The sequence below is a fragment of the Equus przewalskii genome, chromosome 28 (genome assembly GCF_037783145.1).
Source record: "Equus przewalskii isolate Varuska chromosome 28, EquPr2, whole genome shotgun sequence".
Taxonomy (NCBI): domain Eukaryota; kingdom Metazoa; phylum Chordata; class Mammalia; order Perissodactyla; family Equidae; genus Equus; species Equus przewalskii.
Genome location: NC_091858.1, coordinates 15,674,084 through 15,686,562, shown reverse-complemented (window position 1 = coordinate 15,686,562; position 12,479 = coordinate 15,674,084). Strand labels below are relative to the sequence as shown.

The following is a 12,479-nucleotide window of genomic DNA, read 5'->3' as shown; positions in this document are numbered from 1 at the left end:
TCAGCGAAAAACCACTATTATATAGTGCTGAAAACTGACATATATGTTATAATTGTTAGCAAGGCTACAATCTTCAGCTTCCCCTCAGTGGACCCTATTACCCCTACTCCAGGTTAATCCAAGTCCAGCCAAATGTCAGCCCTTTCTTCTGTACCCTCTTTCTCTCCCACTTCCTCTCTCTTAGAAAGTTGAGGGCCAGTGATAAAGGGCAAAAGGATAGGAATGAGCGATGTTGATATGTGCTGCTTTTCTTGCCTCTCCTGTTCCGTGGTCTCAGAATGTCCTTGTCCTAGATCTTGAGATCACATCCCTTGAGAATGCTTCCAGCCTGTCAAGCAAGATAAGTGGTAAAAGCTAAGTGGTAAGATACTCAAGAGACTCTAGACATTTAGTTGAGAGAGGTCACCTGGGCTGGAGTGGTCCAGAGAAGATCTGGAGAAAAAGAAAGCTTCGAAAAACGGGAGAGGAAGATCTGAGACATTTCTAGGCAAGGAAAATAGTGTTGGCAAAGTCAGGACAGTGCGAATGCATGAGGCGCGGTGATGCAATTGTGCAGCCCAGCCAGCTGGAGCATGGAGTTTGTGTTTGGAAGGAGAGAAGACTGGAAAATGGGATGGGTCCAGACTCCAAGAGGCCTTGGAGAGTGATTATAACTTTTACGAAGTATAGTAAATCTTATTAAATTAATCAGTGGTATTACCCCAGCTGCAAACATCAAGACATCCTTATTCTTAACTCTTTATTAACAGTAAAAGAAAAAGAGGCAAAAACAGTTTTTTTTTTAAATGATGCACTACAATACTAGAAACCCATTAGATAGATAAAAACTATAATCACTATTGATAAAGGACTTTTAATATGTATACATCACAGGGGGCTTGCTGACGAGGTTGGAAAAAAATCAAAGGATTTTGAGTTATGCTTTTGCTTTTGGCGAGACACTTTTAAAAACTGAGTTCTGCTTTATCATAATGTAACCCTTGCTCATGATAATAAATAACAAGTGACACCATTAAGATAAAGAAGAGATAACATATGAATTTAGAGAACTAAAGAAAATAGCTGCTTCTAAAGATCTCCGATTTTCTAACTGATTTTGGAGCAAATCTTCATCCTAAGAAATGCTAACCATTTCCTCAAACTAGCTAGATAAAAAGGAGGTTTACTTTAGAATAATCATATTTCACACTTAAATGACTAAATTGCCTGATCTATTTCCTGCCACCACCTACCCTTTGTTTTTCTTTGACTATTTCAGTTTTTGATGTTCTTGCATCATTAATGATCTCTAGTCTCCATGCCAGATAGGAACCACTCACTGGGCATGAAATTCCAAAGGCAGAAATACTTCCATTTCTTTTAAAAGTCTTTTATTTGTTTGATTTCCAATTTGAGATATTAACAATACATACTATGCTGCTCTTCCACATAAAGAACAAATAGCAAGCAATATGCAAATATCAACAATTGTTTAATTCAGAAGCTGATTGAAAACTTCACAAAACTGATTTACCCTTTTTCTCTATCTAGACACAAGCAAGATAAAGTCCCATTTATTGAAATACTCAAGCAACCATCGTCTCTAGATATTTTATACATTTATTTAGAGCAGGGTTTCCTAAACTATTTACGGTGAATGATTTTTTTTTCAGTCTCTTGTGGGCACATACTGTTTTAGAATATAATGAAAACAGATTACTAGAAAAATAAAATTGGGAAAAAAGCCCGCGAAATATAAAAAATAGAAGCCAAAGTATTTTATCATGGGATTCAACGGATGGAAAATTACTCTGTCAAATTACTATAAGAAGTTTCAAAATGCTTCCTCTTGATTTCTGTGCTCATCTCTGACCATCTGTCCAGACCCTGACCAGCTGTTGGCCACACACTGACTAGTTTCAGAAACCAAGAAGCCCAAGGCAATAATCAGTATGAGTGAGAATTAGGGTCTGAACCCCCAAGTCTCAAAGTCAAGATTAGGGAAGCAGTGCAGGTACCAGCGTTCATTCATCCCCATCATGTTTCTTAAATCTATTAATGGGGGGTTCCTCCGCCAAAAAAGAAAAAACAAAGAGGAATTTGTTCAAAAGAAGTACTTGCTATAAATCTCCCGTGCCCTTCCCCGTCTGCTTTTTCTCTGCAGCTGGGAGTATGCTTGACTTTCCTTCACGACAGATGCCCTCTTTCAGGTGAAATTTGCAGACTGTCAATTCCTGTACAGTTTAATCGATGCAAACGAATCATGATGCTCCATCTCCCATAATTCTACTATTTTTCCTTTTCTCAAGGCTGTTTTTTACTCTCTTTTCCTGACTTGTCTTTCTTTAGCTTTCTGTATGCTAGTCAGAAGAATAAGTGTTTCACTTTTCTTCTTTTTTCTTTTCTTGTTTCAAATATTTGGGAAGAAATTTTTAGCTTACTTTTTATCAGGAAGAGACTGTGAAATTGTATGTTCTTTTGCTGTTAATGTTATCAAAATGCCTATTTACTTAAATAAGCATTTTTTAAAGGTCCATTAGGTGCCCTGAAAATGAATATATATCCACACAAATAACATATCCTAATATAATAATGCAATCCAATAATAACCTACCTTTATTGAGTTGAAATGTTTTTATTGCTTTGGCTGAAAACATATCAATATTAATAACCTTGCATGAAATGATACTAATACTTATTCAATATAGAATAAGTCTTTCATGATGCCATTCTAATAAATTTTATTATTGATAATCTCTGAAGTGCCTTATTGTAAAACTCTCTCATATAATTTGATCCAATAGCACAGCACTGGCTCTGTCATTTCCATATGTACGTACTCCAAGCTGGCGACCATTCTTTAAGCAGCAATTTCCCCCCTCCTCTCTGTCAAGGTGTATATTTGATTTTTAGAGATTCAGAGTTCTGATGATTTGCTCATGGCAGAGAATTTTCAGTGAGAGCAATATTTGAACACTAAACTTCTATTTCACTTCTATTTCTTCTGTTACCTCCATATACTTTATAAAATGCTTATTCATAAAATCCATTGGTTTTTTTCAATTTGGGGCTGTTTCTATTTGGCTTTTTTGATTTGTAGAAGTGCTTTCTTTATTATAGATATTAACACTCTATTGGTTATTAATGTTGCTAATTTTTCCTGTTTTTCATTTTCTTTTTTCTCATCCCCTCAAAAAATCCCTCACGCACGTTATGGTGAATCTCACCCCACCCTCACCCCCATCCCAACTTCTGGCCAGCACAGAGCTAGTCTCTGTCACTATAGTGGTAATTTTATGGATAATTTTATAGAATTATCTGCAAATGGAAAAAGGTGCTCTGAATATTCTCATACGTTATACAATTGTATACTCTTTTTATACAAACATATGCTATTTTTTCTCTTTAGTAATAGCTAGGAGGAGACAGTTGGTCAAGGGTATATTTAACTTTAAAAGAAACTTCCAAACTGTTTCCAAATTGTTAAAACATTTTACATTCCCACCAGCAATGTATAAGAATTCCAGTCACCCCACATCCTCTCCAATACTTGCTATGGTTAGTCTTTTTAATTTTAGTAGGTAGTGGTATCTCAATGTGATTTTAATTAACATTTCCCTAATGACTAATGAGGTTGGGCATCTTTTCATGTGCTTATTGCCCACTCATATATCTTCTTTTGTGAAGTGTCATTTCAAAACTTTTGCCCACTGGTTAAAATCTGGTTACTTGTCTTTTTGTTATTGAATGATAAGGGTTCTTTATATATTCTAGATACAAGTTCTTTATTAGATATATGTTTTGCAAATATTTTCTCTTAGCTAGTGACTTGACTTTTTCTTTTCTTTGCAGCGTCTTTAAAAAAACAAAGGTTTTTTTGTTCCAATTTATCTTTTTTTCCTTTATAATTCATGCTTATTAGGTGCTAAGAAAACTTTACCCAAGTTAAGGTCACAAAATTTCTTCTATGAGTCTTATAGTTTTACTCTTACATTTAGGTAAATGTTTGTTTAAGGTGTGAGGTAAGAGTTGAGGGTCATTTTTTTCCATATGGTTATCCAGTTGTCCCAGTACCACTTGCCCAAAAAGATTACCCCACTGACTTACCTTGGCATCTTTATCAAAAGTCAACTGAGTATGTAGGATGGATATAGTTCTGAAATTTCTATTCTGTTTCATTGGTCTATATGTCTATCCTTAAATCAATATTATTTTGTCTTGATTACCGTAGACTTACAGTAAGTCTTGAAATCAAGTAGTGTAAATCCTCCAACATTGCTTTTCTTTTTCAAAATCTTTTTGGTTCATTTAGGTCCTTTGTATTTCCATATAAATTTTAGAATCAACTTGTCAGTTTTTCAAAAAAAATAACTTTCTGGAATTTTGATTGGTTTTATGTTGAATCTATACGTTAGTATGGGAAGAACTGACATCCAAGTAATACTGAGTCTTCAAATCCGTGAACAGGGTATAGCTCTCTGTTTTATAGCATTGTGTACAGGTTTTTGTACGCATATTTGTTAAATCTATCTCTAAGTATTTCATATTTTTTGGTCATTTTGTAAATGGTACTTATTTTAATTACTAATTGTTTATTGCTAGTATATGGAAATACAATTGATTTTTGTATATTGACCTTGAGTTCTGTGACCTCATTAAACTCACTTTTATTTCTCATTAATCTGACCAGAGATTAATCTATTTTATTGATCTTCCCAAAGAACCAGCTTTTGATCTTCTCTATTGTCTGTTTTCAATTTCCATGATTTCTGGTCTTATCTTTATTATTTCTTTTCTTCTCCTGGCAGATAAAGAACAGCCATCACTCTAGAACTAATTTAGCCCCACTCTTGAGGCATGACTCTTCTGGGGATTCCGCCCAATGCCTCGTGTTACATGGGGTCTCTTCATGCTGGCTGGTAGGAGCAGAAACTAATCCCAGCCCTGTGTAAGCTCCAGGAGGTGATCAACCTGCTGAGGTCCAATACTTCTTTCCTCAGCTTGGGACAGTTCCTTCTTACACCTGTGCTGACTAATATTTAGTCAAAGGCTTGAGGAGACCCTCTGCAGATCTGCATGGCCCACTCTCTATGCTGCTCCCTCTTCTTTGGTACTCTGACCTGCAAATTCCAGCTACCTCAGTCTCCGTAATCTCTGATCTCTGTCACCTCAAGATTGCCAGGTTATGTTTGATTTTGCTCTCTCTACTCTGGCCCAGAAACCACCCCTAGGCTGTAAGTTGGGGCAATGGTAGAGCTCATGTATTTTTTTTTTTTTTTTAATCTTCTTTCAGAGATCACGATCCTGTGTTGCCTGTTGTGCAATTTCTAAAAAAAATATTGTTTTGTATTTTTTTTGCATGTGTGTGTGTGTAGGTGTGTGTGGGTATATGTGATATGTGTGTGTGTGTATAGGTGTGTGTGTGTAGGTGTGTGTGTGTATGTGTGTGTGGGTGTAGGTGTGTGTGGGTGTATCAGCAGGATCCTTTCATGGGCTGAAGCTAAGTCAACCTGTAAAATAGCTTTTTACAAAAACATTCAAGCCTGTTGGTACTGGCAATGGGGTCTTGTCACAATATATGACATTTATTAATAATATGGTTGAAAAGGTGTAATCAACAGGTTATATTAACATAGAAAAATATTTAGGTTCCTGTTGTCCGACTTTGAAATTATCCCTGAATGTACATGCTTGAGTATATCACTCAGCCATTATCCAAAATTGCTTTTGATTTTATTATTACTGTAGCATGTTATTTGAGGTTATTGATAATTATTATAATCCAAAGGATAACCACATCTGGCATTCTTCATGGAGATTTGTGGCAGTAAGTTTACATGAAAGTAAAATAAAACATCTGAATATTTTGTTTGTTTCTCAGAAAGAAGTCTTATAATTCAAAATAAGCAAGAGGTTGGTTTTTTGGTCTCAATCTCAATATAAAGATACACAAAATAGCTAGTAGGATTTGAAACAAACATAATTTAAAAGCAATTCAAGTAGCCATAACATACTGTAAATCTGAGTGAGCAGAGAAATTATATCACCATAATTCTATGCCATAATGCTGGGCTCCTTTAATTAATAATATACTGGAATTTTACACTATGAAGAATAAAGGATAAGAAGGAATAAAAGGAAGACTAAAAGAATAAAAGGAAATGAAGAATAAGGGAAAAGAAATTATTTCCTCCTAAAGTTTTAACTGTATCTAAAAATCTATTTTACCATTAGAGAGCCTATTCTTTGCTAAGGCAATAAAAAATTATAGATGTATTATCTTTTAGCGTAGATATTGGTGAGAACCCTTGTCGATTTTTCCATAGAAATTAAAAATATTTTAATCTTCTGAAATCATGACATAGAAGAAAATCTGAAATCATTGCATTAAAAAAAAATTCTGAGGGCATGACTACTTTCTCTTTCCGTTCTCCAGGATATTTTCTTTTGAGGAAGATTAGCCTTGAGCTAACATCTGTGACCGTCTTCCCCTATTTTATATGTAGGACGCCAGCCACAGCATGGCTTGATGAGCCGTTGTAGGTCTGCACTCAGGATCCAAACTGGTGAACCCCAGGCCGCCAAAGTGGAGCATACAAACTTAACCACTATGCCACTGGGCTGGTCCCCATTCTCCAGTATCTTTTATTTCCTATCTCTCTGCCAAAAATTCCAGTATATAAAACTAGAGTCAACTATACAAAATGGAAAAGAAATAATTGAGAGATGAGTAAACCAAAACCAACAAATGAGTAACTCCAAAGAGGTATGTTCAAAGCAACTTGAAAGTGTACAAATGGCCAATATATTTACTAATAATTAAGATTCTGTTATGGTAATTTTTTATAAGTGGAGTGAGACCATTTGCCCAGTAGAGTTGGTTAACCTTTTACTCCACTTCCAATAGGAGAGGTGAGGTCCCACTCTTTGTGATTCTGACATCCTCCACTTCCATCTGCCCCTCTGGACCAGAATCAGTGATCTAGTCAATTAACTCATCAGCAATTGTGAAAATGCTGTCCTGAGATCACAAAGCAGGACTGAAATTAAGTCTCTGTCTTAGTCCATTTGCACTTCTATAAAAGAAAACCATAGGCTGAGTGGCTTATAAACAACAGATTTATTTCTCACAGTCTGGAGGCTGCAGAGTCTAAGATCAAGGTGCCAGCAGATTTGGTATGTGGTGAGGGCCCATTTCCTCATTCATAGACACCACCTTCTTGCTGAGCCCTCACATAGCAGAAGGGACAAGGGAGCTCTCTAGAGTCTCTTTATAAGGACACTAATCCCATTTATGAGGGCTCCTCCCTCACGACCTAATCACCTCCCAAAGGCCCAACCTCCAAATACCATCACACTGGGGGTTAGTTTTCAACATACGAAATTTGGGGGGACACAAACATTGTCTGTAGCAGTTTCCTTTCTCACAGATAAGGTGGCTTTTCTCAGTCCAGGTGAAGAACTTTGTTTCAGAAAGCACAGGTAGTAAGGAGATTCAGAGTCGGAAAGGAAATAAGCTAGTGTTGCATCAGTCAGGAAGACAAGGAAGTCCTCTCTTTCCTAATATTCACTTCCTGTTCTGTTACACCCTTTCCCCTTATACATTTATTCAACAGTGTGCCCCTAACAAGTTGATTTTACTCTGAAAGATAGTCTGATTTGGGTATATGTCAGTAGTTGGAGAGAAATAGTCTCGGAACTTCTTTGATCACTAATTCCCATCAGTACAATTTTCTGAGTGTAGAACCCCAAGAAATTTATTTATTTATAAATTAGACCCATAAATCACTGTACCTGTGTGCTTCATACATTAGACAAAAATAGAAATATTTAAAGAACCATATACATAGATCTGGATATAGATTCTCAGATTTTCTTCCTGCCTTCCAAGAAGAATCTCGTCTGCCCCCAGGTCAGAGATCATCGATTTGAAAAAAATCAACACTGTGGTCTATTCGTCTATAACATAGCAATAGATAACGAATAGATAGAGTGAGCAACCTGGGCTTGAGCCCTTTGGTGGGGAACACTTAACAGAGTTTATCACAAAGGAGATTCTCAACCAAATTTAGTGTAATCCTTAGGGTTCCAAATGCAGAAGCAGATTAAGAAATAAAATTGCCACTTGCAGCAGAGCAAATGTGCTGAAGATGGCCATATTAAATAAATATTTCAAAATGAAAACAATAGCAGCAACATGTAACCTACAGGCTGGGTGTTATTAATTGGAGTAAACAGAAACCATTTACAATTCTTTAAAGTTACAGAAACTTCATACTACGAATTCTTCTTGTCGTGGTTTATTGGATACCTACATATTGGAGAACTCTACTATTGTGGAGTTACAGCCCTTCAGGCAGACTTATTATGTACTAAGCCTGCTGGCCTGTTGCAGGAGCGGAATCCCTCACAGGGCTTAACCAATTGGGGTTTTAATAATTTCCTCTCTGTGCCAAAGACCCAAATCCAAGCATGGCATTGCTCCAATAAACTTTCCATTTCCCATCATTATTCACATTATTTTGAAAGAAGCTATTAGCGCCTTGGGTAGTCCTAAATCTTCTAATTGCTCCAAAGATTTAAATGAGTTGCATCAACAAATGACAGTGGCTATAAGACCGAAGTGGATTGATGCTACATGGACTTGGAAAATAAGATGTCCCTAACATTAGATCAAAGCAAATGGGACCTAGAAACACTATAAAATTTAAGTTTTTGTTTGCAGTAAGAAGATAAAATTTATAAGTTAGATAAAATTAGATAAAATCTATAATACATTGCCAAATGGTTTTCTTAGATGGAAAATATTAGGGACTCACTGGAGCCAGAATATGTAGCTTAATATATGACAAGAATCTGTGCTCTCCAGGGATCTGGGAGAGATTGCAAAGCGCCCCAGGTCAAAGAGCGACTCCACTAATAGCTGAAACAGTCCTTTATCACAAAAATAAGAAAGTGAGAAGCTATCAAAGCATAATGTCACCATTTTCTTTTCTCTTATAATTCCCAGTGGGATCTTGAAAAGAACCAACAGACTTCTCACGTTCCCACTTCCCCCATCTGCCAAGCTGAGACAACGCTAATTATCACATACGGTCCTCACCCCTCACAGTTAGAAAAGACTTGGATTATTTGAAATCCGTGGAAATACAACTTGAAGAATTATTCTATAAACAGTGGATTCTAAAAAGCACTTTTTCTGCGTGGAACATTTCTAGTGGCCAATAAATACAGAAAGCAAGCAAAGAAACAAGAATAATTTAAAATTGGCTGTGTATAGAATGGTTTTGACACCATACCCATGACATGTGGCTGAGATTCATCCACAAGGAGTTGCAATATCCTCACAGTGAAAATTGGATTGAGTTTTCAGAAGTAATGGGCCAAGGTCCCAGCCCTTCTGTGGGTTATGGTAAAATTAATAATTAAAGCCCACCTTGCTTGAAAACATTTAGGTATGCTGCCCCTCTCCGATAGTCTGTCAATAAAAGTTACGTTTATGTTTCCTTTTTTTTTTTCCTGTAACATAAAAAACCTCTTAGAAAGATGGATCATTCTACCTAATGGAACCTGTACTTAGAATCCATAGGTTTTTCCAGCACCTTCTGAGATGAGCTACAATGAAGAACTGGGGGTGTTGTCCTGGAGAGCGAGTATTGCAGAGGAGAAGGGCGGTCTTTCTGGAACCCTCTGGAGATCATACCTGAGTGTCCTATCATTAAAGAGTATGCATTGACTAGGCCTTAATTCTCTGGACTCACTGCCTTGCAATTTCCATAGCTGGGATCACCTAAGACTCATCTGAGACTCAGCCTTCTTCCACACACTGGATCCAGTTGGTGATTTTATTTGGCTAAGAGTAAGGAGCTTCGGCCCATAGCTTAGTATCAACTGAGGTTAACACTGATGGGTCATTATCATCTTTGTCATTAATTTATGACCAGTCAAGTTGATTGAGAGGCTAATGAGTTTTGGATGCAGACAGCACTGGGTGTGAATCCTGGATCTGACGTTTATTATCTGAGCTTCCTCGAATCTCTTCTTTCTGAGCTTCAGCTTCCTCATCTCCCGAGAGGAGATAATAACATTTATCCCGGTCTACACATGTGGATCTATATACAGTGCTGGAAGAGTTTGTGGTACATCATAGGTACTCAACAAATGCTATTTCCCCTTTATTACTCCCCCGTCTGTGTTTAGGAATAGAAAAGCTTCATGCCATTATAGTCAGTCGCTTTGCATGCTGGGAATGATTGATTGTATATTCCTGACACTGTCGTAGATCTTGTTGGAAATTTAGGTGAGGCCAGTACCTAGGAAGAGTTAGAAGTCCAGTCTACGTTTTCTATCTGGGTATTCCCATGACACCTTGCACATGCTTCTATCGTGGAATTTATCATGCTGTTTTGAAATTATTTGTGGCCCATGTGACTTCTCCTCCTTGAAGTCAGAATCGATGCTTTATTCAGCCTCAACTTCCCCAGGCCTAGCACAATGTGGGGGTCACTGCTCATGCTATGGTGACTTCATGCTGTTCCTCTGTAAAAGGGGTCCACATAGACCTGTCCTGTTCAATCTGACCAGGAAATGAGTCAACCTGTTTCAAACTGCCCAGACCTCTTTGAAGGAGAAACGTGCGCACGCACGCACGCACGCACACACACACATACACACACACACACAGACTTTGGGGACTTTGTTTTAAAACGGAACCAGGTATTAGATGATAACATTTTTTGAAATTTTTTATGGAGAATTTCCTTGGAACTGATTCCCCTATGCACAGAGGTCTACATACCTCAGCAGTCAGCGCTCACGGCCTCCTGATCTATGCCCAGCCCAATGATGAGGCAAAAAAGGAAATATCGACCAAGAAGCACATTTTCAGTTGGAGAGACTCATGAGCTGTCACCCTTTGGGAACAAGACAATTTGGGACACATGGGTCACTAATAAGCAGTGGTTTTAGTGGTGATAACTCGTGAGCATAATATCACTATTTTAATTATCATCTTTCGTATAATTAAGTTGTCAGAATTGCAGGGGAAGGAGGGTACGTGCGATAAAAATTTGGAGACTCAGGGAGATCAGTGTGGGTTGAAAATGATTTCATGTATCAAAATAATTATGATAATAATTAGCCTTTGCATGATACCTTGCAATTTACAAAGCGCTTTTACAGCATTGTCTAATCTCACAAAGGTTATGAACTGGCCCTTAGACACGATCTCATGCCAATATTAAGGTTCCATGCCAAACCTTGAGAGTTACAAGATGGGATGTAGGGGACAGTGGGGAAGGAGAGGGTTCATAATGCATTAAAAGGCAGAAAATCAGCCAAATTCATTGGCAGAGAAATAGATTTATTTGGCATTTTAGAAACTCGAAAACACATCTTGTAAAAGAAGCAGTTGGCCCATATTTTGATTTCATGATGCTTGGCATTTTTCTTCATTCTTTTGGGGTGAGTTTTTGACATGCAATTGCAATGATGAAATTTGCTTGCTTGGAACTGAAAGATTCACAAGACCGGGGTACATTTGAACCTTATTTAGAGGCAAAATCTAGAATTATTGGATTAAGCTACTGATTATAAGGAGAAGCATAGTTACAGGGAAAATATGAGGAGTTGATTGATATTTCGTTTAAAACTCAAGTCTCCATTTCCCAGAGAGAATCCAGTTTGATCCCCAGGATGCTCCCTACAGCTCCATCTACCTTCCCACAACCACAACTAAAGGTTGAACTTTCTATCTCATAAACAGCATAATCGAAAGCCAGGCCTTAATAAAAGCCAAATAAGTTAATCAAATGCAAATGGCAATGAGAATTAGCCTTGAAAACTGAAGAGAACCCTGCCTGCCCCTCCTCCTCTCCCTCCCTCCCTCCCTTTTTTTGCCTCCTGCCCTGCCTTTCCTTCAAAAATGCAAGGTGACCTGGATGGCTGGGGAAGAAGAGACCTGTTATTCAAGAGACGAACAGCCCAGCCTGTACCGAGTCGAGTGATTGGACGACACAGGGAGCTAGAATCATCTAGATAGCCACGAAGGCAGCTCGAGAGCTGCGCGAGCGTGTCGCTGGCTCAGGGGTAAGCCCTTCCAGATGTGGCCGCCGCGCGCGCCTGGCGGCGGGCCAGCAGCCGCCTGCAGCCGGCGCTCCCCGGGCCGCAGCGCGAGCCGCAGTGCCGGCGGCCTGAGCGCGCAGCCCCGCCGCGGGCCGGGGACAGCCATCTGCAGCAGGACGAGAGGATGGTCGCCGCGCCGGGGCTGCGCTGAAGTCCTTTGCGGGTGATCAGGGGAGCTGAGGCCCGCGTGATGGCTCAGCCCCTGAGAGCCCCTCTCCGGAGGTCCTTTAGCGATCACATCCGAGACTCCACGGCTAGAGCCCTGGATGCTATTTGGAAAAACACCAGAGACAGACGGCTGGCAGGTGAGGGGCGAAGGCGTGGGGGGTTGGGGTTGGGCTGGGGGCAGGGGGTGTGGGGATGAGAAGTATTAGAAG

The 12,479-nt window shown here is 38.7% G+C and overlaps 1 protein-coding gene across 5 annotated transcripts in view; it reads left to right on the top strand.

Annotated features, from left to right (window-relative positions):
- Positions 1-12,479, top strand: part of DLC1 (DLC1 Rho GTPase activating protein) — a 479,654-nt gene that overhangs the window by 302,562 nt on the left and 164,613 nt on the right. The window contains exon 1 of one of the 5 annotated variants that reach the window (XM_008526277.2): positions 11,659-12,407. The exons of the other annotated variants lie outside the window; for them this stretch is intronic. Within the exon in view, the coding sequence (XP_008524499.2) occupies positions 12,293-12,407 (115 nt within the window). The 5' untranslated portion in view covers positions 11,659-12,292. Of the gene's footprint in view, positions 1-11,658; positions 12,408-12,479 lie in introns of those variants that run through there. 5 annotated transcript variants of the gene reach the window in all.